Here is a 22,512-nt window from a genome sequence, read left to right as displayed (position 1 = left end):
TTCTTATGTTGGTAAAAGTTGTGTATACATGCTGTGAAATAATGGAATTTGTGGTGAGGTATCTAATTACAAAGAAATGGGTTTTGAACTGTGATTCTTTTATGAAGAATCCAAGTCTTAGCTATTACTAGCCTTGGAAAGTGGTGTTCTGTAACTTTGAAATTCAGAATAACTTCTAACAGTCTGTAGTGTAATTTAATAATGCTATTAGGGGTTAGATAGTAATGAATGTAATTTTTTAATGGATTTTTCATGGTTTTATACTTGCTTTGCTTTCATGACTCTGATTACCAATATGTGTACAAAATCAGAATAATATAAAACTATTAAATTTAAAAGATGGTTGCTAAGAAAAAATGCCATAATTGATCACACAGAAAATTTGTAGTGTTGCAAGAAAACGTAGCTTGGCATTTGGAATGTGCGGTGTGGTACTAATGCATACTCCAAGGCATTCAGAATTCTCATGGTGAAGCCTTTCCCAGTATTATTAAAGCTATTACATCTTTCTCTAGTGAAAATAAAAAAGAATAGAAGGGGCATGGAGAGTGGAACAGTCCTTTTGTTAAGGCACATTTATTGTGCCTGTTGTACGTGGTAGATTTCTGAACAATAGGAACACATTTAGTAGTTGCCATTTTGGAGGAAATACTGGTGATTAAATACTTCTTGGGTAGCTGATGTGTCCAGAGACCAGCTGTGTCAGGTCTTTTCTTAGTCTGTGCTTGGAAAGGAAGGAAAATTTGCACTGCAACAAGTTTAGAGCACTCTGACTGGCGATGTTATTGTTATCAGTGCTGTGTAAACTGATATCACTGTTAAGCAAATGTTTAAAAGTCCTGAAAACAACAACAAAAAATAATCTAAAAATCTAACTATTCAATTTCTCTCATCCTGATAAAAACAAGGTACTGCTAATAGTCTTGGAATAAATCCATTTAAATACGGGGAAAGCTTCAAAGGTATTATAGGAATTTAATTGTATTTGTAGAGAAAGGATAGAGGGAGCAGCAGAGAATGACAGAACAGAATAATTTGTGTTGGAAGGAAGTTCTGTACCCCATCACATCCAGCCAGGCCAGCTTCAAAGTTGGAACCAACTTATAAAGTTTGTTGTAGCTCAGAGCCTTATCTGGCCACATTTCAGATGTTTCCAAGGAAGGAGATTCCACAGCCTTGCTAGGCAACCTCTTCCAATGTCTGACTGCTCTCATTGTTAGTGAAAATCTCCCTGCTATCTAATTCCTTGTTGCAAGGCATTAGCCATCTGTTGTATAGGTTGTTTTGAATAGTATCGCTTAGTCTTAATGAGTCCTGTGAGGCAAAACACTTAAACTCTGACTTTTCAAATTCAAATAAACCACTCTGTTCTGCAAAACTAATTGTTAGTAGCAGGGGTTTCATTTCTTTCTTCCCGGTGAAGTCCTATGTATTGAAGCTGCAGATTTGCAGGAAGTTTTGGGTTTATGTGCCCTCTCCTTGTCTGAAATTACCGTCTGCATTTTATTCAGCAACAGAGACATCCTTCTGCTCGAAGTGTTTGTTTAACATGCAAAACTTGTCCTAAAACGCATTGCTCAGATATTCAAAAAAGTGTTTACTTTTCAGCTGAAATCTTTATTATTAGTAAGTAATATTTAGTCTTATTAGTAATGTACTTGCTCTTTATTTGCAACTAAAAGGACTAGTTCATCTTCTGATGAATTTATTTCTTGAGATAGAATAAACCATTTGTGTACATGCTAGTACGGTATAATGGGAGACTTCCCTTCCTGAATAAGCCTAGAACACTTCTGGAATACAGTCCTTTTTCTTAGTCTTAATTGAAGGGTGAGCTATTAATGTCTGAGAACCTGCAGATGAGAGCTTGTAGGCAGTTCCTCTGCCCCTGGAGAATATAGCTGGCAAGGTACTTTCATTTTTTTAGGCTAACAAGGTATCTGCACTTGTTTTGACAGCAGTCTTAACCTAAGCATCTAAGGTTAAACAGACTGCATTGTCATGATTTGAAAGGAAAGGCCACACTGGACTGTGTGACAAATGTGGAGTTCAATTGTTAGGGTTATAATTTATTTATTTATTATTTTCTTTGAGAACATCCCAAGTTCCTATCCCACTCTTAGGATATAGACACAAAATGAAATCTCACATAGAAATGTTTCTTAGGAAACAATACTTCTCAATGGTTTTGTGAGGAAATAGATCCTGGTTGCTTTGTAGATGTTAGCACTCTGTGCTTACTGAAGATAGTTTCTCTGGATCCCTGATTTCATGGAAAAACTGAAGAGTTAAAAAATTTATTAACCTTTATTAAACTTTATTAACCCACAGCTGTAGAACAGGTCAGTTCTTAGCAGTCTAGGGACCGAGGGCCAACCCTGGTGCAGTGGAGTAATTGATACCCCATATCTTGTTCACAGTTTCCAGTGGCTCTAGGGTGAGGATTTTTGTAATAGGTGAGGCTGGAAAAAGGCCTTCTGGTGTTGCATAAGTTGTTACAGCTTCCAGTTTATCATGGAAATGTTCATTATATGGGCTCCTTATATCTGACTTGCTGTAGCAAGGTGTGTTGGAAAAGGGTGACAAGTTTATAACACACCAGAAAGTCTCTGTGTTCATGGCTGGAGTGAGACTTAACAGGAGCAGTTTGTGGGTTTTTGTTGTTGATAGTGGTTGGTTGGTTGCTTGCTTGGTTTTGGTTTGCTTGGTTTTGGTTTGTTTTTTTAAATCAAGACATGTCCTGAGCTATTTACATTGAAATGTTATGGCTGTGTGAGCTCTTTGATTGTTAGCTGTCCTTTAGTCAGCAGAGTGTTCTCTTAGGAACTCATTACTCTGGAACCTCAAAATATTTCTTTATGCCTTATTCTGTGCTGGGGGACATCCTGGTATGCTGGGAAACAGGGTCAAATCTGTAATGCTTGAAACCAAATAGGCTTTACAAGAGGAAAAACTCCAAATCTTTAAACAAGAAAACACATCAAGTTTTCATTTTTTGCATCTTTGACATACAATTTTTTGAATGGCTTTGTTATTTTCCCTTTCTGAATATACTCAGAGTGTGTTACTATTTTGCTACATTTGATGTGAGTCCTGGTTTTGGATGTTGCTTACCTAAGAGTTGTTAATTAAACCCAGAAAAATTTAGATTCTTAAAAAAATGAGTTTTTGGTTCACAGATAGATAAGATAAATATCATTAATGAAAATAAATGTTTCACAGAGGATGGCAAAATGTCTAGAAGGTTTATAGAAACTCCTGATTTTAATTCAGTTCTGATGAAATACTAAATAATGTTTTATATAGACTGTGCAGCTGCACAGCTAAGGTTATATGTAGTCCTCTGCATGAAGGTGTAAAGAGAAATCTTTGGAGAAATACCATATTAGAAGAAAAAGAAACATGCAAGAAATGGCTTCCACATAATTTCTCTCTGTGACCTCATTAAATAATAAAAATTGTGTAAAATATTGTCGAGCAGCATTTCAAGTTATTTTACTGGTGCTATTCTGTGAAATTTACAGAAACACAAATCAGACATTTATGTTGTGTAATTTCTATGCTATATCTAAATAATCTGGTAACAGCCAGGTGTAAATAATCATAAATTCATGTGTGTCTCACTAACTAAAGATTGCAACTAGTTTACTTTTAAAACATTAACCTGCTTAGTAATTAAATGGTACTTCGCCATTGGCAAAGTTGACAAGAATATAGGAAGGAGCTGAAAACATTTCAGACTTGAAAAGTACCTCAGAAATATGTTTAATTCCTGGAATAGAGTAGTAAAACATCAATATAAAAAGTTCAGCCTTTTAGAGATCATATTTTATGGAGTATAGCAATATTAATTTCCTTTTTCTTTTTTTTTTCTTTTCAGCCATAATCAGCAGACCACATCATTTAGACATCCTGTGACAGGACAGGTTTCTCCAGAAAATATTGAATTTATTTTGCAAGAAGAGTAAGTAGTTTTATACCCATGTCAAGAGATCTAAAACAGTAGCACATTTGCTTACATTAGCTTAGTACTTTAATTTAATGACAGTTCTTCCAATATTGTAAAAAAATTTAATTGAGGTTTGTGCTTAACATTGTGCTTCTCATTGTGATAGTATGTTTTTGATTCCATGCTAGGACTTGAGGGAAAATCTTTATCAAATCTTAAAAAAAACCCAGACAAACCCAAGAATAAACAAATAAAAAAATTACAAAATATACTTAAACAATAATGCTTTAGTCTTATATAAATATCAGATAAACAGAACATAAATTGAAAGTGCTTTTGGAGCATATTGGAAGGTTTGTACTGAAATTGAAATGCACAAAATACTACTAGTTTTCCATTGTATTTCCTTGATTTTCTTACTTTTAAGATGTTCTACATTGGTCAGCTGTTTTTCTTTTTTCTAGAGAAATGGTGTTGAATATATTTGTTTCCAGCATATTTTATCTTGATTGTTTAAGAAAAAAAGACAAACAGGCAAAAGTAAGAAATGCATGTTTTCAGTCTGGTGAATTTGGTCACCTTTGGGTTGGTGTTGGATTGGATCATGCACCATTTCTCTGTAGGCTCCAACTCCTCCTTGTCATCCTGGCTGCATGCTAGATTGCTCATGCAACCTTTCTCTAATGGAATGACTGGGTATCTTCCCTAGACAGAAAACAGAGTCTTGGACAAAATTCTGCTTTGCTTCTAAAACCAAAGGGCAAGAAGAATGGGACAACACCAGACATTTTTTCTTTTCCAGGCCAGTTTCCCAGTGGTGTTCAAGCAGCTTCTATCTCCTCATGTGTTGCTGAGTCTGGGCATCCTGCTGTGATGGCCTGGATGTGGGGTTTGTGTGGCTGCCTCCATGATTCTGAGCTCTTTGCATTTCAAATTCTGTGGCATTTAATTTGCTTTACATTTTGGTAAAATGTCAAAAGCTGTTACAGCATTATGAAAAATGAGGCCTAGAGGAAGGCTGTTCAACACTCGCAGCAGACTGAGCCTTTTCCAGCAATGTCTTCTCCTGTCACTTGGAGAAGTAGAACATGGCTGTAGAGCTCAGAGATTCTGATACAGCCCTGAGAAGAACTTCTCAAATAGTTTAAAAGCCAAACCAACCAACCTAAACCAACAATAGCAGCAAAACTCCTAAAATAACACCAGCCAAGCAGTTGCTCTCCCCCAAGTCAAAGCAAAGCCAAGGCCAGTCCCTATGTTAAGATGTATGATGAGAACTAACATGAAATATAACCTTGTGGGAGAGGACAGTGATTAGGTATGAAGGCTGTGGGATGACTGCTGAGCTGGAGGTTGCCCCAGCTGTCCCATGGCATGCAGGTGCTTTGCTGCTCAGCTGGGCTTAGCTCATTTACAGGTATGAAACAAGCCGCTCCACCTCACTTTCCTAGTGAGGAGAAACAGGCATGTTGCAAATCAGGAAGTCTCACAGAAAGTGTGGACAGCAGCCACTGAGCATGTGTTCCAACTTCCATCTGTTAATTGCTTTTTAATTTATCTGTTGTAAAGGTTCAGTCAAATTTAATATGCATTTAAACATATGTACTGGGAAATAGGTGTTTGGATAACCTCTTGGAGTGCCTGCCCAGATTAGTCACACTTGCCTAGGCTGTTTTTCATTTTGTAGTCATGGTAGCTGGTAAAATATTAAAAACAGCTTTGAAAGAAGTACTTGTTGGTGACACGTGGCTTTAGTGATCTTGATGTTAGAAATTTTTTTGGAAGAGAAATGGAAGTCCTTATTTGAAGGGCAGTCTGATGAACATGTAGATTTTAGTTACTCACACTGACATGGTATCAAAAACCAGGAAAAATCTTATACAGTAGTAGAATTGGTAGAGAGAGGTGGTTTTAACTCTAAAAGAGGGAATGGCTGGAGGGATAGAGAGAAGAGTAAATGTTTCTAGTCACTGCTCAGGAAACAATCTTTGCAAGAATGTTTCTCTAAGCTTTATTATTGGCCTAAAGAATATAGAGTGTTTCTAAAATCAGATGTTTTTAATCTGTCAGTTAAAATTGCTTTAAAAATGTGTTTTTCAAATGTGTGGGATGCTCTGATTTCCTTAGTTTTGTATGACTTCTGTGCAGCAGTGGGGGTTTCCACAGAGGCTCTTCATCATGGTCATGTGTGAGTTTCTGTCAGGTGATGATGTTGACATATGTGGACGTGTCTGCTGAAATCAGAGGAGTTGTTGGCACCTCCCTGTCCTAAGGCCTAGGAACTGTAATGGAGCTCTGCCTGTTTTCAGTCCTTTTCCCTCAGGCATCTGGGATTTCTTGTGGTGTTGATCATGTATCAGTTTGGAATCAGTATTGTAGATCCCTATCATGTGATGAAATGATTTCCACCAGAAGGACTTGGGTCAGAGAGGCAGTCTCTGGATTGGCATGGTCTGCGGAAACTTTCCATCCTGGGACCCTTTGACCAAGACTACCTTTTCCTATAGCTGAAGAACCCTATCTGAAGCAGTAGCATTCTTGAGGGTTTCATAAAAGGTGATTTATTCTTCAGTGCTCTTGCAACATGATTTATTACTGACTGGTTGATTTTAATTTAAGATCAGGGCCAAGGAGTTGTCACCAGATGTTGACTGGGAGCTAGTGGGGAGAAGTGAGCACAAACTTGTTCGGGCTGCAACACACATATCTATTTAAAAGGACGCATTTTACATCAGAAAAGTAATTTACAGTCATGTAGGAATGATGAATGTGGGGACTGCCCTGGCCATTCCTCATGCTGGAATAAGTGTTCTGGCAAGAAGATTTGGGAAGAAGTTTTGGAAAATTACAGCAATGAATGATGTAACCCTAGCTTGATTGTGACTCAGTTGTGAACCAAATACCCTTGATTCACTTGATGCAATGAGAACTGGACACTTTCAGTAGAAGGCTGAGACTATTTCACTAGTCTTTTCCCGAGGCATTTAAACAATATCACATCAATTTTGCTTTTCAAGCTGAAATCTGGTTTTCTCAATCCATTGTAGCTGCAACCTGTGACTTTGGAATTTCATTATCTTTTGATCTTTACACTATTCCTTTTTTCTAAAGGTGTTCTAATTCAGGTTTCTTTTTTCTTTTAAATAGTGATTAGTAATTCCTTATTTCCTAAAACATTCTTAGCTGGGACCACTATCACATGCCTACCTTGAACTCTGTTTTCCAAGTTTAGCAGCTTTGGTCACTTGGTGTGTGGGATGTGTTTTCTGTACCTTTCACTAGCTCTGCTTGAGAGCCAGCTTTTCTGCATGTCACTTTTAGGTTTCTTTATTTCTGGCAGAATGATTGATCATAGGTGACTGCAAGATTCAGTTTATGAGCTCATTGTTTGTTATAATAATTTAATTGTACTTTTCCTTCTCTATTCCTTTATTAATAATTATTAACATACTTTGGCTGCCGTTACTCATTGATCTGATATTTAAAAATAACCTTTCCTTGGTAATGTTGTTTTGAGTGATAAAAGCTGCAGAGATGTTTTTTATTTCATCCTCCTTTGAATTACTTTTCTGTTGGGATTGAATTCAGTTTGGCATCATGGTTGCTTACATCTGAAGATTATTTTCTATCTCTTTCTTCCAGCATTTCAGTTTTTGTATAGCATAATTTTCATTTTCTTTTGACTTGTGGTCTTTAGGATCACATTGAAATAATCTGAGTATCTTGCTGTATGGGAAGGCCCTCCATTTCATAACTCCCCCTTAATTTCTGTGCTTTGCTTTCATGTTTTTAATGAGCCCTTAATCCATGAAGGGATCTTTCTTAACTGATGGAAAAGTGAGAATTAATGATGAGTCTGCTGGACAGGTGTTAGGTTTTTAGTTAACTACATTGTTATGTATGCATGTCCCTGAAAAGCATCTGTGATAGAATTACTTAGGATAGCTGTGTATCATGTTTAGATTTCTCCTCTCTTTGTTAAATAACAGTTCTTTAAGTAATTGTGGACAGAAAGGAAGAATCAGGCAGGTACAGCCATGTAACTAATGTTAAACAGTACTAGTTGTGTATTAGGAGCTGTATGATATTTGTCATAGCAACGTGTTTGCAAATGAGAAGCTACTACTGTAAAAAAGATAAGATTTGAACATAAATGTAGACATATGGAAGAAAAAATATAGTGTGCTTAAATCCAATGAGTGCAATTCTCTTTCTTGCCTGTTTTTGTGTGCCTGATAAAACCTGTGTATCACCTCTGGGGAGAGAGCCATCTTATTTTATCTATTGCATTTGGTTACTATAGCAGCAAAAATATCAGGTGGAGAGGAAAGAGGAGACCCAAACAACCTCAAAAGAAATACCTTGTTTACATGTATAGAAACACTAGGAGAGCTGTTTTTTGTTTGTTTCCTAATCTAGCTGATTAGGAAATTTATTAGTAATAAAACTAGATTGACACAATGTTACTACATCATGTCTGATCCTAACAAGTAAACTTTTTAAGTGCTGGTATGGATGTGGATCTTCCAAGTCGACTGATCTATATGATCTCTCGTGAGTATTGCATTTTCAATATGGTCTACTGGTGTAGTTTTTTTTTTATTATTGTTCTTCTTCAGTGTTGGGTTTTTTTGATAAACCAAATGTTGGCTATGTAATTTTTTCAGCTGGTAAATATGTTTTTTCTGGAGACATACTAGCAATGTTTAAGTAGAACAGGAGCTGCTTGACAGGAGATATTATATAGAGTGTTATTTTCAAGTACGTAAAAAAATTTACACGGTACTGGAGTTCCAAATGGACACACTGCAATTGTGTGTGTGTGTATTCACACACTTGAGGGAAGCAGGAGGAAAACTAGCCTGAAAAGAGTAAAACACCATCACTACAAAGACAGAATGGGGTATCTTGGATAACAGCTATTATCAAACATCTGTGGTAATAGTAACTTTGAACTAATGTTTCTGAATGCACAGAGTCAATGCTGTAGTCACTTATTTTTTAAGTTGAATCTGTAAATACTGCTAGGACAGTGTTAATTCCCTTAACATGCCAGGATGTTTCAGGTAATTCTGCATATTCTGCCTGGTTTTATTTGTTTTTAAAAACACTGAGAATATTGATTAGCTGTTGAGAGACTTGAATACCTGAGTTTTATGTTCTGGTTTCATGCAAAAATACCTACTGTAACCTTGAAATACTATATACAATATGGAGATAAATATGCAGTATTGTTTTGTGTTTTCTGTTAAATGTTGAGTACAGCAAATTTGCATCATCAGTGTTTGCTGCTGTAGACTTTTTATAGTAGAATAATAATGTATTTTCTCTTTCAATGGGCTTAATATCTCTTTTGCTTGCTATTTGAATTTTTCCATGGCAACAACCTCACATTTTTTCAAAAAGCATTTTTCTGCTTGTGAATTTGTAGTTCATCATTAATTTGTTACTACTAGAGAGGGAAAGCCTGGTTTGTTGGAAGTGATCACTTTCAGTAGCAAGTGGAAGAGAAGTCACTGTATGATCACATAATAAATGCTTAGAAATTAGGTTTTTATCGTTCTGTATTGTATTACGACTTTCTCATGATGGTTTTGTTAAACATATAGCTTATTTTCCTCTGTAATTCTTACATTTTTTTGAAAGTGCAGTATGTTTAACCTGCTGTGAAACCATATTTTGGGGAATAGTGAAAATCTGTAAAATCCGAGTAGAAATTTTAAATTGAAACCATTCTTCTGGGGATATTCCTTCTTCTTCATTAATTTTTTATTGGAAAAATTAATTCCAATTTGTCAAAACTTAAATTGTATTTTTCATTTTCATCAACTGAAATAGCTTAGGCAGTGTCATATATGGGAAGTTTCTTAATCTGCATTTTGTAGAGACTGGGTTAAAGTGTGATTAAATGATTAAGTAGGGTATCTGGTCCATAAGAGGTGAGGCAAATTAACTCAAACTGACATGATTTAAGTTCTCTTGCTTTAAAGGATGGCCAGGAATTTTAGGGGCTTGCTGTCAGTTTTTCTTATATCTTGGAACTGAGGTGTGTTACATGAAATCTAGAAAGAAGGAATTAATGCCAGATATGCAAGGTATAAATAAAATGGGTCCTAAGTTGTGTTACTTACTTGCAAGCTTCATTGAAACCCTGGTCACAAATGGAAAAAATAATCTTTCCCTAACACCAAACCACCTATACAAGCTTTTGGATAGATAATTGTTCAGGTTGTAACTGATAATGAGCTGTGTTGGAAAATACTTTGTCTTCTGTTAAACCCTGTGTTGGGCTACTAAAATCACAGGCTCTTCTCTGTTCTCATGATAATGGTGATAACTTCCCCAAATTGTTCTGTTTTCTGTTGTGCTCAGATCTGGATTTCAGTGGTAGCAGCAACCGTGTTTGGTGTAGCTTGTATACTATTTTTGGTTTTTCTAATAAATGGCTTTGGTGACTGGGAAAAGGAAAATCATGTGTTGTTAATTGTTTGTTTTGTTGTGTTTTCTTTTCTGATGTGACTGTATTGCTACTTGTTATTTACTAAATTATGTTGTATGATTTTTGAAAATACCACCTGTGGTTTTAATTTCATTCGATGCTGGTGTCAAGCTTGACTGCTGAAGCTTCTCTTCACAGAGATTTTATTTTGCCGTTCCGTTTATCCTCTCAATTCTTCTCTGGGTGGCTATACTGAATTCTTACTTGTTGAACAGGTTCTTCTGGTAGGATTGACTTCACTTATGCTTTAAATGGATATCTGAGCTAGTTATCAGGATTTCTGGAATCTTAGGATGACTCAGAAGTTACATGTTTCTAACAATTATCTGCCATGAATTGCACCATTTTGCTTAAAAGGTATTTTAGTAATTCATATTGTGCTATGAATCATATTTTGGGCAGATTCAAAGAGACAGCATTAAGTTAGTGAAAGATCTAACAGTAGTCTAGATTCAGTTTGATTTTAAATAAAAAGCATTTTATTGCCAAGTGCTGATTCCTGTCCTTTTCTCCCCAGTATTGGCTCTTTCACAGGTTTGTGGCCAGGTCCCTAAATTGGGCACAGTTTGGTTTCACTGCATAGGCCTTATCCTCTCGCTTACCACACTCGTTGTTATATCTTGATTCTCACTTGGGTTTGCATACAATTTGGCTGGTTTCTCCCTCCTGATGCGTAGACTAATACCAATCATCAGATGTCACTGCCTGAGAAAGACCTAAAATCAAAATAGCAGGAGTGGTGCAAAGGAACTCGTAGATGCGTAGGAAATATTTGACTAACTTGTTGTTCATTTCACACTGTGAATTTTAAATATAATAAGGCCAAACAATGTTTGAAACAATGTGCTTTAGATTACCTGTTTTTTTTTGCTTTCTAGACAGAATTCATCTATGTCCAACCAACAAATAAACCAAAGGCCTTCAAGCATGGTCAGTGAAACATCCACTGCAGTAACTACATCTGCTGTTGATACAAAACATGGCTCTAAGGTAAAAGAAAAAACTATTTTTTCAGCTTGTTGATCAGAACTTCACTTATTTTAAATCCAGTATTCTTATGCTGATTTCAGTAGGGCTGTGGATTTAGCCTAGCAGTCTAGTAATGCCTCAGAGAAGAGGCAATATCTTCTACCCAGACACAAATCTTTTAACAGCACTGTATGCAGCAGTAATAGCACTGTTACTGCTCTTTTAGAAGCACTGTATACCCACATGGTAGCATTAAATGGTAACTTCTAACAGAGTGATTATTGTGACATAGAAAGTTTGTGAGTCTCACAAATGGAAGTAAATATATGTAATATTAGGATTTCAGCAAGTGTTTTGATGGTCCAGCGTGTATGGCAAGAAGTGATGCATGATACCAGGAATTTGCAGTTCTTACCTTTTCATGAAATCTTACTACCTTTCCTCCTCTTAGTAACAATTAAATCCTTTTCTTCATCACTGTGGTGCACAGACAGTGCAGGCACCAAGTTCCCACACATAATGTTTAATAATGGAAAAGTCCATTCCTTGTCATTGACAAAGGACCTGTGTCCATTATTGAACAAAATATAATAAAGTGCTGTACTTGAAGTGTCACCATCTATTTTAATGCTTCTTTGACCTTACAATAAATTACAGAACAGTGAGAATGGTAGTGTCTGGATGAAAAGGCATAGAGCAATATTGAAATAATTAGCAGAGGTAAGATAATTTTCTTAACTTTGCCTGGAGTTCTTAAACCTCTGTTGTTTTTTTCCTAAATGTAAAAGTGGGCAGCCTCTTATGTAACTGAGTTTGAGAAAGGACTTCATCGAATTGATTGCAAAGATACTTTGTTTATTTGGAATACTTAAAATCTTTTACTAATGTTTTGATGTGCTTGAGTATAGGAGATGATAAATTTCATGAAAAGCCAAAAAATAATTTTTTAAAATATTTTTTTTAAAACCGTCAGTTAATAAGTGATTGGACCAACACAAACATTGTAATGTATCAAATCTCAAGAATAAATTTATCTTTGAAGTGTTGGATGAAATTATCTCTGCAAACGGTAAGCGTAGTAGGTTACTTGAATTAGTTGAAGCACTTCTTTTTGATATTTGAAGAGTTGAACTTACCAAAGTATGTCAGCATTTGTTTTTACCCTATTTATCCTCCTTACTCTGCTTTTTTAAACCTGCATTAGAGGCAGAAATATAATTTTTTCCTACTTTAAACCAGCAAACTCACTGGGGACCTGATACGGTGCTTTGAGCTGGGGAATTCTTCAGGGACACTGTTGGCTTTAACTTAGCCAGGATCACACTTGTGCCAAAAAGTGTGCAACCTCTGACCCCTGCTCCTCCTGCGTCCCTTTATCCCGTGCTTGCACTGATCTAGTCAGAAAAATGGGGACTGGATTCCACTCCCAGGCCACCCACATGCTGGAGGCTAATTCACTGGGCATGTCAGAACCACACAGCTGAACAGGCGGGTAATGCTTTTTTCATCGCAGCTTAGAGAGTATCCAGAATCACCTCCCAAGACTTTGCTTGGTGTGGTTTGGGTCTCTTTCTATTCTGCTTGGAGTTCAGTGTAAGGGTGGCTATGTATGCTTCTGGCAAGCTCCCAGGTGTGGATTTTTTTAACACATGGCAGCTTTAGACTTAGAATAAAGCTCTCACAGAGGCTTTGCCAGTACTTTGTTTCTCCACCAAGTTTGTTTTTATAAGATCCATTCTACTTTGGGTCCTTAACAAATACTGGAGTTTTAATTAAGATGAACCAACATCTTTCTTACATGCTTTTTGTTTCATCATTGTACATGTTAACAGGCTTGAAATCACCTCTCTCATTTTGTTAAGTTAGAAGATCTGTTGAATTCCTTCACAGCCTAACACAAAAATTATTTAAAGTGAAATTTCAATGATTTCAATGAGAAAAAAGGGTGTAAAATAAAGACCCTTTGTCCTCCACTTTGAGGTTGACTTTCGGCAGGTTGTGAGTAGATTTTAAGGTCCTTCTGTCTGTTTCTAAATGTTTTCTTCCCTGAATTCCACGATCATTCTTTCAAAGAGCAGGTTCCCAGATGCAGACATGAAGCCAGAGACATGTTCATATTCTCTACTTAGCCATGGCTAATTATTGGGGTTTTTTATGAAAAGCTTCTATAATTTGGTCCTGCAAATGCCGTCACAGATTGGTATATGCATGGTGTCAGAATCCTGGCCAAATTCAGACTGTTTTTTTTCTATAGAGCTGTGCATATTTCAGGACAGGATTTTGATATAGGAACTATTTGAGTAAGTCATCTAAAGACTTCAGACCAATGCAGCCCATCCTAGTCTTTGACATTTGAGGGGTATAGGGTTGAGAGAATGAGAAGCAAAAGGGCATTCTGATAAACTCCAATTATTCTCTGTCCCAAAGATCTGCTTGTTCATCGCCAGTTCATTAACCACATTAAAAGCCATTTATATTGATTAATAATTAAGGTTATGGAGGAATAAGGATCTGTTTCAGTTTGACAGTAAAGTACATTTGGAATTTAGGCTGTTAAAACATCTGGTGGTGTGAATGGAAGTTTGTAAATGTTACGGTGCCACACAGGGCTTTGGCCAAGTCATAAATGAAAGGATAGTAGGGGATGTTTTTACTACCCACATTTTGAGAGCGTGTTTTGGATGGATTCTGCATAACAGAAGTCATTGAGTTGTTGATGACACTGGTAGTTGCTGGTATTTCTCTGACATAAGCTGGTGAGGAATACAAGTAAAGAATGTAGTTAGAGCAAGCAGTGGTGACAGCTCTGGGGCTGTCTGGAGCTGGAGTGGAACACAGGGTCTAATTCACAGTCACTGTATGTGAATGCTCAAAATTAAGAGCAGAATTTTTGGAGAGTTTGTTTTTTCTATCTGAAAAATAAGGATTTTGTATCATTTTATTAGAGCTACTGAAAGGATTCATAAGTTCATTTCAAACTGAAACACTGAGATTTTTTTGAGTTAGAGTTTGACTTAAACAGGTGGCTTTTTGTGGGTTGATTTTTTTTAAATTCATTTTAGGTTGAAAGTTCCATGTTTTATTATGCATATGTATTTGCATATTTTGAACAAAATACAGTCTTCCTGTTTACTGTTTAAAAAAATCTGTTCCAAATAAAAGTCTATCTATGCTTTTTTTTTGTCAGTTCTGTCTAAAAGAAAGAAAAAAATTACATAAGTTAGCAACTTTCCTCCTCAGCTACTAGCTACTGTAAGAAGATGAGGCAGTCATGAAAAGGGATTTGATAATGTTGGCTCTTGCCATTTTTGGGTTTTGTTGCAAAAAACTTAGCAGTCCTTCACAAGCAAGTCAGCATAACAAATGTACTGAAGTCAAGAGTGACTTTTCTGTCTTCAGTGATACAGATGGCTGTGCTGACCTGCATTTTTAAACTCACGACAACGACATCAGAATAATTTAAGTTAGGAGAAGACTACTGCAGTGTGGAGAAATACATTAAAAAGATACCTTTCCTTTTAAACCAGTTTCTTAGTCTAGCTAGTGGAAGCAAGGCATGACATGCAGTATCTGTTATGCTTTGCTTTATTCCAGAGCAAAATGAGATGATCAATACTGAAGATTATATGAACATTTTAATTATATAAAGCACCATGGAATGATAATTTTGTTTCCGTTATGGGTATTGGTTTGACATCTAATACATAGCCTTTGGAAAAATCTTTCTGCTCCTTTGCCATAGAAATTGTTTGATCTTTTGACGAAGTCCAAGGATGGTTTTTCCACATTGCGGTCTGCATTTTTAAAAAATTAATATCAGAGAAAATGCTTGATTAAAAGATCTGATTAAAAAAAAAAAAATTTAAATGCTGCTGTAAGGCTAAATCAGGTATACTTCAACTACTCCTCATTTCCTCCACCCTTCCAAAGATCTACATGAGAGAAAAATTAGGGAATTAAATTCTGTACATTGTGTAAGTTGGTTTCTGTTCAGCTACAAAGTATAAATAAAGTAGAAACAAAATAAAAATAGATTTTTGACTTTCAGAGCTTTAACATATTTGGGCCTCATTATTTTTCATCACCCTTTTAATGTAGCTGTTGCATCTTAACATTTGGCAACAATTTTTAAAAACTCAACTATATTGTTTACTTCTTATTTTTCTTTAAAGAAGTCCATACATGGCTGTGTTTTCTCAAAGCTAGTGCTCTGCAGCCTGTTAGCTGGGTGCCTTACTACAGGTCTGGCAGAGACACAGCCTCGGTGACACCATCCTCAGCTGACTTTTGCTATGAACTGGTTTTTGCCAGCTGGGTGACAGGGGCACCTCCTCAGAAACATGTTTTACAACCTGCTCTGCTGGGTTTGTCCCAACAACCCTGGACAGGTGGACAAGTGTGGGTTTTTTCTTAAGTGGCCACCTGTGGTGCCCTGGGGCACTGGTGGGTCTTGTGCAGGCTCTCACTGAACTGTCTGGGGAGGTGGGGAAACCCTGCCCTTTGATATCTCCTCACAACTGTTACATCTACCTTACTGTTTCAGATGCTATAGCACCAGAAAAAGAAGTGCACTCTTTTCATACTGATTATAGCTATTATCTTAACCCGTCATTGAGACAGGAAATTTAGTGCAGATTGGTAAAGTCTGACCTTCATCAATCAAATCAACAGAATCCATTTAAAGTTATAATATTTTGCTAGAATTATTTACATTATACGCTGTCTTCTAGTCCAGCTGTTGCCTGACTGGCAGGAGCAGTACACTGAGATATTTTTCTGATGTTACCGTTTGTGTGTGATGAATATACTTGTTTCCAGAGCTTCTGTTTGCCTGCAGCTCACAGAGCACCTGTACCCTGACAAGCTCAGAGATTAAAAAGAGAGACACTGTAGGAAAGAATTAGGACATCTTTTTTCTTGGAGAAGTTGGCAGCAACTGTAAGGGTAGTCTATCCTAAAGCAATTGGAGCAAACTGGGCTGAGGCTGGAAAAGAACAGGCAAATTACTCACTGAGTGATTCTTGCTTTTTCACAGGTGGATGGGCCTTGCTTGTTTGTTTTTGAAATAGTTTTGTCCATGTGAGTCAAAACTGAGGTTTCATCAGGACACAAATCATTACCTAGTCCTTGTGATTTCCACTGACTGCTGTGTAGGTCTTCCCTGGTAGTGTGACTGTCTTCTCCTTTTGTTTGCAGGCCCAGAGTCCAAGTATTTTAGTAAGCTAGCAATGTTGTTTGAATTTAAACAGGAAAGAAAAATTAAAATCAAACAAAACCCCATCAAAAATGCCCCAAAAACCCAAACAAAGAAGAGCAAGAGTGGGATTCATCTGCTCCAAGTCCTGTTCATGTAAGAGACTTGTGCAGTATTGTCCAGAGAGACTTGAATGCAGCCCTCAAAAATACTTCCCAGGCACACTAAAATTTCCACAGTTCCGCCTTTCTGACTCGACACACCAGTGTTACTGCTCTTCAGCAGGAGCTGGCACACCATCCTGATGAAAGTGGAAGATTGACTTTGTTCTGTTGTAAATATCATTGCCTGTTTATTTGCCCTTGAAAATGCCATGAATGCTTTGTTGCTGTGTAATGAAGTATAAGTTGTTGCAGTAAAAATATTTGTAATGTGAAGTGAGTCTCAGTACAGTTTAGAAACTACTGCTACATTATACTTCTTTACAGGTTGTGAAGACTGGAAACAAAGTTCACAGCTTTGGAAAGAGGGAGCAAGCAATCAGGAGGAATCCCAATGTTCCTGTGATAGTAAGAGGCTGGCTGCACAAACAGGTATGCATGTGATCACTGGTTTCTGTTCATATACTTCAATGCAATCATCAAGGGAGAGCAAGTGCCTTCCGAGAAACTGAGAAAGCAGAAGCTCGAGTGTTGGTGACACAGGGCAGTGTTAGGTACTTCCACAGACTTACATGATGAGGAATTCATGCTTGGCAAGTCTGAAAACCAAGGTTTACAAATGGGTTTGATTCAGAAGAGGGAACTGATAAATGGTCATCAACTTCACAGCTCAATGTTGAGGCTATAACTTGGTTATCTAGATCTGGTTATTTTCCACTGGTTTATCCTGCTGGCTTGTTGTCAGGCTGATCTTTGACTCCCTCAGAACACTGTCAGCCTGAGGCTGGCTGTGAAGGCTTTATTCTGTCTACTTGGTTATGCCCTTCTACCCTGATCAAAGGCTTAATTCCAGTCCCTATGCCTTTTTGTTCTCCAGAAGCAGGAGGGAGAAAATTATGGGAAATGGGGACCCATTCACCACGCATGGCTGTCACCAAGACCAGTAGCCAGCAAAGACTGGGTCATAGAATTTCATCCAGGGAACAGAATTCTACAGCTACTATGTCTTGAACTCTTAAGCTGACAGAAACACATCTTTGAGTGTAATAAGTAAATAAAGCTGTTTGTTGTATGAGAATAATTTCCCTGCTTTTCATTTGGCAGCCTGTGTCTACCAGATTATCACCAGAGATCAAGCAGCTAGATTTAGGGGTGGACAGGAGAAGTCTGAAATCTGAGGTTTATGATTATGGTTTTACATGCACAGGAAAATGAAATAGCTGTCACCTGTCTGCTTTCTCCTCTGTGGAGAAATGTAATTCTGCTGTGTTCCGCTCCCAGCTCTGTTGATATCCACAACCCAAGTCCATTAGTTTTCAGGACAGAATCAGAACTCAGACACTGGATGTGTTGCCAGCCTTGTTGTAGCATGAAAATGGGAATGGAAGAAAGTCCATCTATACTTAATTTGATTGCAGAAAGGAGAGGGAAGTAGCTCGAGCAATGTTCTATAGCCTATTTCCTTCTGTCCCCTAACCTTTGCTTGTAAAGCCCTTAAAACCTGAAGGTGCTTTTTATGCTGCTGGTTTTATCAAAGCCTAAGCAAGCTGAAGAAGTTGTACTTGACTAGATTATAGTCTGGCAATTTTAAAAGCTTCAGAAATAAATTTCAATGCAAATATTACTCATTTTGACAAGGTTATATATATATATATATATATATATATACCTCCACAGGCATATTATATTATACTTCATTACAATTTGCACATTATGCATCCTGATTTATTTCATAAGGAATATTTGATTAAATTACATTTTAGGCATGGGTAACATATGGTGATTGAATTATAGGATGTCATTGCCTGGAATGTGAGGTCATACTTCCCAGCTGTGTAGTGATTTTCATTTTGGTCTGCAGGCAATCTTTGTTGGAGTTTGTGCCATCCAGAAAAGGACTTGTTTCCTTATTGGAGATAAATCTGAGCAGATAAAATAAGCATTGGTTGTGTACAAGGTTAATCTGAATGCTGTTTGGGATAAGGATTTAATTACTTAATGAAAATTAGCAGTTTGAATATTCTGCACTCATTATTTTATAGCTGGATGTTTTGCCTCTTATCTTTCTTAGTAGACAATATTTTGCTAAGATACAAACCATTTGTTTTGCAGTTAGCAGTCAGATTTAGGTAAACTTCTGGTAAACTACTCACTGGATCAGTGCTGTGTCTTAACTTTCCTTAAATGAAAAGTGTACCCCATTTCTTGCATTTCAGGATAGCTCTGGAATGCGATTATGGAAGAGACGATGGTTTGTGCTTGCTGATTATTGTTTGTTTTACTACAAAGGTGAGTAGATAATAGCTGTTCTGAGTTAGTCTGAACAGTTCACCTGTACAGGTCATGGTGAATGCCTGAACTAACAGAAGTCTTCAGATAAAGTTAGTTGTTTGGAGATGAACAGTGAAACAATTGCTTGGCCAGACAGCAATTAAATACACAGCAAATTCTAGGCCAGAGTAGGGGAGGCAAAGGATGCCATATCTTTTCACGTGATTTACGTTTGGTATATGCCACAGTTTACATTGCAGAACATCTGACTGGAATAAATAAGATTTATCACATCTCTGGTCTGTGTTCTGGTACCTATTTCCTTGCACTGGGATGTCTGAGTTTTTTGAGAGTGCGCTATGGCCAGATCAGGGCAGTGGTTCAATTTCAATCCAAGGGACAAAGAGAACTTCTGAATCCAGTAATTCTACCAAAAAAAAAAGGTTAGATGTGATCTTAGACCAAACTAGGTATTACATAAGGTTATTTTCTAGTTTTGAATACGTCATGTTCTACAGTTTTTGGAAAGCATTACAGAATATCAGACTTGGAATTCATATTTCTATATGCTGCCTTTCTGCTGTTGATCACTTGGAGCCAGCAGTAATAAAGTTTTCCTAATTATAGCAATTAGCCTGGGTGTACGGTGCTAAATGGAGGGGCCATCATGTTTTGCAGCCTGTCACTGTTCATTTGGCACAGTAAACTTTATTTTTGAGGTGTATTCTGCTGGCTGAAGCTAAAAAGCAGCATCCAACCCCCTTCCACCGCACCCCCCTCCCCCCCCCAAAAAACCCCAACTCAATAAAAACCCAGTCTGATTAAGAAAACAAACTTCAATCTTTTTTCTTTAAAATTAAAACATTTTTCTGCATGTATTATTGTGTTGAGTCATAAGTGAAGTCGCATCAGAAGGGACTTCAGGAAGTGTCCCATCCCAGTGCCTGGTGAAAGCAGGGTAGGAAAGGAGTCCGCCCAGGTTGCTCAGGGCTTAATCAAGTCAGGTGTTGAAAAGCTACAAGGATGGAGATGCCACAGCTTCTTTCGTAGCCTGTGCCTCTGCTGCTCTGTCCTTGGGAAAATGCTTTTCCTTATAGTCGGTCTGAACCACTGTTCTTTCTACTTAATGCCTGTTTTCTCTGTGTCCATAAAAGAGAATATATTGTTAGCCCACTGAAGAGTGCAGGGAATTAAATTCTACTTTTTTATTCCACAGACAGCAGAGAAGAGTCTGTTCTGGGGAGCATTCCATTGCCTAGTTATGTAATATCTCCAGTTGGACCAGAGGATCGTATAAATCGTAAATTTTCTTTTAAGGTACATTTGCAAAGCTTATTGTCTAATTATAGTTTATTTTCATTAGAAAAGCTGCTGATGAAAACATAATCTGTTTTCCTATTTTACTTGTTACTAGTTTTTAAGAGCAGACAGGTTTATTGACTGCCTGTTCAAATGTGACAGAGCACTTTTTTTTTGCTTACAAATTGACATTCATGTCTGTTATTTCATAAGTGTCCTTAGAGCTTAATGAAGTGTCTCTGAGTAAAGAGCCTGTTTCTAAAATCAGAAATGAGTATTGACAAGTTGTTCCAGTACTGTTTACAAATTGGAAGAAAAGTTGTCTTACTTACTTTGTAATAGAGTACTTGATCTCATAATGAACTGATGTCTGTTCGGTTTCGTTGTGGTTTTTTTGAAAAGAAAAGAATTGACTCAGATCTCACAGGTAGAAAATGACAGCACTTAAGTCATCCAAAGTGGTATGGACTTTTTAAAGGAAAAAATACTCTTGTTTGATATAGTTTGTGTGTGGTTTTGTGTTTTTTTCTTTTTCTAAAAATAAACATAACTGCATAATTTACAGTTCTAGTCTTTGTTATAAAAGCCCACAGATATGAATAAAATGTATACTTCTTGATAGTGCAAAAAATTGACTCTAAATGATTGTCAAAACTGCAGCACTTAGGCAAAGTTCAGAGACTTCTGTGCCTGTGGCAGATTTAAATTCAGAGCAGAACTTGTTTTTCTATCAAGCAAATCAGCTATGTACTTTAAAAGTAATTTACAAATCAGGTTTTGATCAGGCATACTTTAGGAGATCTAGAAGGAATCAAAGTTTAAATATTTTCTGTGCTGAAATTATGAAGAACATCTGACTTTCTCTTGCATTCTGATTTTTTGAGGTGTTTTAAAATTGAGACAGCCTTTTATTACTTTCATTTCTATGTTCAAGTGGATAATGGTTTGAAATTTATTAAACAAATATTAACTTGGGAAATGTGTTTGAAAAAGACCCAACGTACTTTGTGGAAGTGTTTATTGTACTTTTTCAAATGCATTGAGCATGAGTTATCAGTACAAAGCTACAAAGAAATCTTTAAGAAAAACATTTCCCCTCCAGTATTTACTGAGTGTGATTCATAAAGCCCTCTTTTTCTAGAGCCTTTTCCTAGGAGGAAGCACGTATTGAAAGAGGGGATCTCAGTGTACTCTTCTAGGGTTCCCCGCTTTTTATTTTATTCAAATGGCATTTACACACACTCTTAACTCACCACTGTCCAAGTGGAGAGGAATCCATGGTTTGGGTATGGTTAAACCTTTCCAGAAGCAAATGCAGACTTACCCTGTTCCTTTTAGGATATCACACCTGTATGAGCTCTACCAGGTATTTAATCTGAGTCTTTCTGAAAATATCATGAGCCAGTAACCTGAGACTTTCAACACAGGGTCATTACTAAAAGGTTGATATAGATAGAAGGAGTGTGTTGATAGTAAAAGAAAGTTTATGCTAGAAAACTCTGTAAAAAAAAAATCAACATTTCATGTATCAGTTTGTAAGGCCAGTTTTAACTCTGCTTTAGGTGTTTGATGATTGACTGCAGGCTGGATGCTGCAGTTTGGTTTTATTTAGACCCAGCTCCAAGGACAGCAGGAGGATTTTGTACAGTTGTACCCTGTCTAACACTGATGTTCAGCGGTCACAGAGTCAGCTGTGGGCACCCCACAGCAGGAGCACACCCGTGCTGGCATCCATCACTCAGCAGCTATTACCTTTATCTCATCTCTTCAGAACACCTCGAGACCCAGAGCATAGACGGACATTCTGTCTCTCAGCGTAGCGCAGCCAGAAATAGAACACACAAGCAGATTAAAGCCAAAATAAAGATAAGACTTTTTTTGCATTTAAAACCTGAATGAGTGGGAAAATGCGCTGTGGCATTTTTTACATTTGACCTATTCTTTTATTGGGATGGTTGTAAGTCTTCTGTTGAAACAGAGGGATTGGATCCCATTTGAAGTGGCAATGGGTTTGGAAGCTAGGGAAACAGCAAAACTGGAAAAACATTCAACTCTTTTGTTTGCAAAACTAGAGGAAGGAAATGTGCTAACCAAATACATGGATGGTTTTTGCATATGATTTGGTTAGAGGGAGGCTTGTAAAGCACATGCTCACAGGGGTCTGTGTTAA

At 37.1% G+C, this 22,512-nt stretch overlaps 1 protein-coding gene across 6 annotated transcripts in view; it reads left to right on the top strand.

Annotated features, from left to right (window-relative positions):
- Positions 1-22,512, top strand: part of PLEKHA7 (pleckstrin homology domain containing A7) — a 156,084-nt gene that overhangs the window by 90,865 nt on the left and 42,707 nt on the right. For all 6 annotated transcript variants that reach the window (XM_058846205.1, XM_058846196.1, XM_058846211.1 and 3 more), the window contains 5 exons: positions 3,881-3,964; positions 11,327-11,438; positions 17,100-17,204; positions 18,989-19,061; positions 20,260-20,360. In XM_058846205.1, the coding sequence (XP_058702188.1) occupies positions 3,881-3,964; positions 11,327-11,438; positions 17,100-17,204; positions 18,989-19,061; positions 20,260-20,360 (475 nt within the window). The remainder of the gene's footprint in view (positions 1-3,880; positions 3,965-11,326; positions 11,439-17,099; positions 17,205-18,988; positions 19,062-20,259; positions 20,361-22,512) is intronic.

Source organism: Poecile atricapillus, chromosome 1 (assembly GCF_030490865.1).
Source record: "Poecile atricapillus isolate bPoeAtr1 chromosome 1, bPoeAtr1.hap1, whole genome shotgun sequence".
NCBI lineage: Eukaryota > Metazoa > Chordata > Aves > Passeriformes > Paridae > Poecile > Poecile atricapillus.
Note: the sequence above shows the minus strand (reverse complement) of the source record. Positions and strands in the feature narration are given on the sequence as shown.